Raw genomic sequence first — 2411 nt, 5'->3', positions numbered from 1 at the left:
ATCTGCTGGTTGGAGCTCGAAGGTTCCTTTCTCGTAATGTTACGACTTTATTCTCATAATAATAAAAAAAAAAAAATCTAACCTGGCCCTATTACTAGTAAAAAAAAATAGATATGCTGATGATGGTTGAGGAACTCATAAGAAGAACAAACAGAGAAACCTTGGTTTGTATTTGACAGACTGTTTATGATTGTGTTTTGTTTCCATCCTAATAGACTCTTCTTCTTCTGTCCCAGGTACACCTGCCCATTTGTTGAGAAATTCTCCATAGACATTGAGACGTATTATAAACCAGACACTGGAAATCAAGAGGATGTCTTTAATCTATCCTCTGCTGAAAAGAGGCAGAGGACTGTCGGTAAGTTTGTTTATGAATCTAAACGCACATTCTCTAGGTCATTACTCTTGAATTGTGCCTTTGGGATCCTCTGTTTGATTTTCATTTCCTAATAAGAAGAAATCAGATTTGTGCAGCAGTATTTGCAGTGGAAGCTGCTGTAGCACACATTCATACAGCTTGTGGAGTGTAAGAGCTTGTGTTGAGGAGCTGCATACTAAAATTCACTGGGGAGCAGAATAAATGTTGAGTCTGCTTGTGATACCTTCCTGCAGGGTCTGATTACATAAGAGGAAAGCACATAAAAAAACCCACAAATTTTTCTTCTTGAAAATCTTTATCTGTTATTCTTATCTGCAGCTCAGATCAGCCTCTGCCTAACAATCCATTGTGTTTTCCCAAAATCAAGACCCTATAGACATCGTCAAGGACTACATACCTCCCAATGAATACCTGGTGGAAGAAGACCCTAAACTCTACCAGTCAGTTAAAACCAGACGGGGGCCGCTGAATGAGGACTGGATCGAGGAGATCAACCAGAATCCTGATCAGACTATCGTCATGTGTGCCTACAAGCTCTGTAAAGTAGAGTTCAGATACTGGGGTATGCAGTCCAAGATCGAACGCTTCATACACGATGTAGGTGAGTACGTCTGTACTGGTGTTAGAGGGTTGGAGGTCATCTTCTGAGTCCAGATTCAGACATATGGAGTAAATTTTGCTCCATTTTTGTTGCAAACACAGAGCAGGTTTTACTGATGGACACTTTAAAAAATGCAACTCAGAAAAAAAACATTGAAAAGTTTCTTAATCGAAAAAAAAAGTTTGGAACTACAGTTACTCAACCCAAACGCTTTCATTAGGTTTTTGTATTTTCCAAAAATGAGCTCAAATGTATATTTACTGAATGCTTTCCTACTGTTGAGAACACAATGGTACAATAATACAATGATATTTATACTTACAGTTGGTTAGAGATGCCTTTTAGTGCATTATATATATAGGGCACAAAAACATTAATGTATGAAAAAATAACAAATAGCCGATTCTAATGCCGAAATCGATAAATCATGCATCCCTAGAATGTACAATTTCAATTAAATATGGATAAAAATATGGATATTCTGCATTTTAATTATAGCATAACATATTTTTTCTTTTAAACTTTCTGGTAAACCTGGAGATATATTTTATTGCATATCCCAGTAAATCTGTTTCACGTTTAAATCTGTCTCTCTACTTCTCTCTGTGCCCTGTTTAAGAAAAGATTTATGAACCTCTTTACTAATATATCGATGCCAGAAACAACATTTCAAGATATGTAGAAGCTCTGCAGTCCTGATTCTGTCTGTGCAATAAGAAAACATGTTCATTTTAACCTGTAACTGGAAGCCATGGTCCTCTGAGAAGCCCAACTTTTTTTTAACCAGTAAAGAAGAACAAACTATGTTTTCTCAAGCTTCTTGCATTATAATACTAACTTGTGTAAACTTACAATCTGTTGCCATTTTTAGCTAAAAAAAACTCTGTATGTCTAACAAACAGATTTTTCTGTGGCATCTCTTATCTTTTAACCAACCCGTCCCCCTAACTTTTACTTAAACTTCGACGTAGCTGCCGCTTAATTCACTGAGTGCTGCTGTGTGTCGCATTTCAGATGTCTCAAAACAACAGATTACACTGAGAGGAGCTACACGGGAGCAGCAGTAGAGAGAAAAAAAACATGGACTAAAAACGCTTTAAACACTAGGGATGCACAATATAATCGGCCCCCTATCGGTATCGGCCTTAAAACTGAATATCCGGCATCGGCCACCCCACCGATATTTAACCCAATATTTGATCAGCTTCTGAGTTTCTACTTCTTCTTCCTCAAAAACTTCTTTTTTACAGACTTAAAAACTTCTAAAGACGAGGGAAAAAATATTGATACATTAAAATATCACAATATCTTCATATGCTGATATATTGCCATTTAAAAACACCATATCAATCTCTTTTACTAATGAAATATTGCTATATGTCATCGTAAATTCACGAAAATTCACAAAATGTTGCCATATTTTGATATGTT

The 2411-nt window shown here is 36.3% G+C and overlaps 1 protein-coding gene across 1 annotated transcript in view; it reads left to right on the top strand.

The window, feature by feature from the left end:
• LOC107086052 (membrane-associated phosphatidylinositol transfer protein 2-like) overlaps positions 1 to 2411 on the top strand; it is a 101124-nt gene that overhangs the window by 61565 nt on the left and 37148 nt on the right. The window contains exons 4-5 of the mRNA XM_015376787.1: positions 237 to 358; positions 747 to 980. Coding sequence (XP_015232273.1) covers positions 237 to 358; positions 747 to 980 — 356 coding nt within the window. The remainder of the gene's footprint in view (positions 1 to 236; positions 359 to 746; positions 981 to 2411) is intronic.

The sequence above is a fragment of the Cyprinodon variegatus genome, unplaced genomic scaffold (genome assembly GCF_000732505.1).
Source record: "Cyprinodon variegatus isolate N-32 unplaced genomic scaffold, C_variegatus-1.0 Scaffold142, whole genome shotgun sequence".
Lineage (NCBI taxonomy): Eukaryota > Metazoa > Chordata > Actinopteri > Cyprinodontiformes > Cyprinodontidae > Cyprinodon > Cyprinodon variegatus.
Note: the sequence above shows the minus strand (reverse complement) of the source record. Positions and strands in the feature narration are given on the sequence as shown.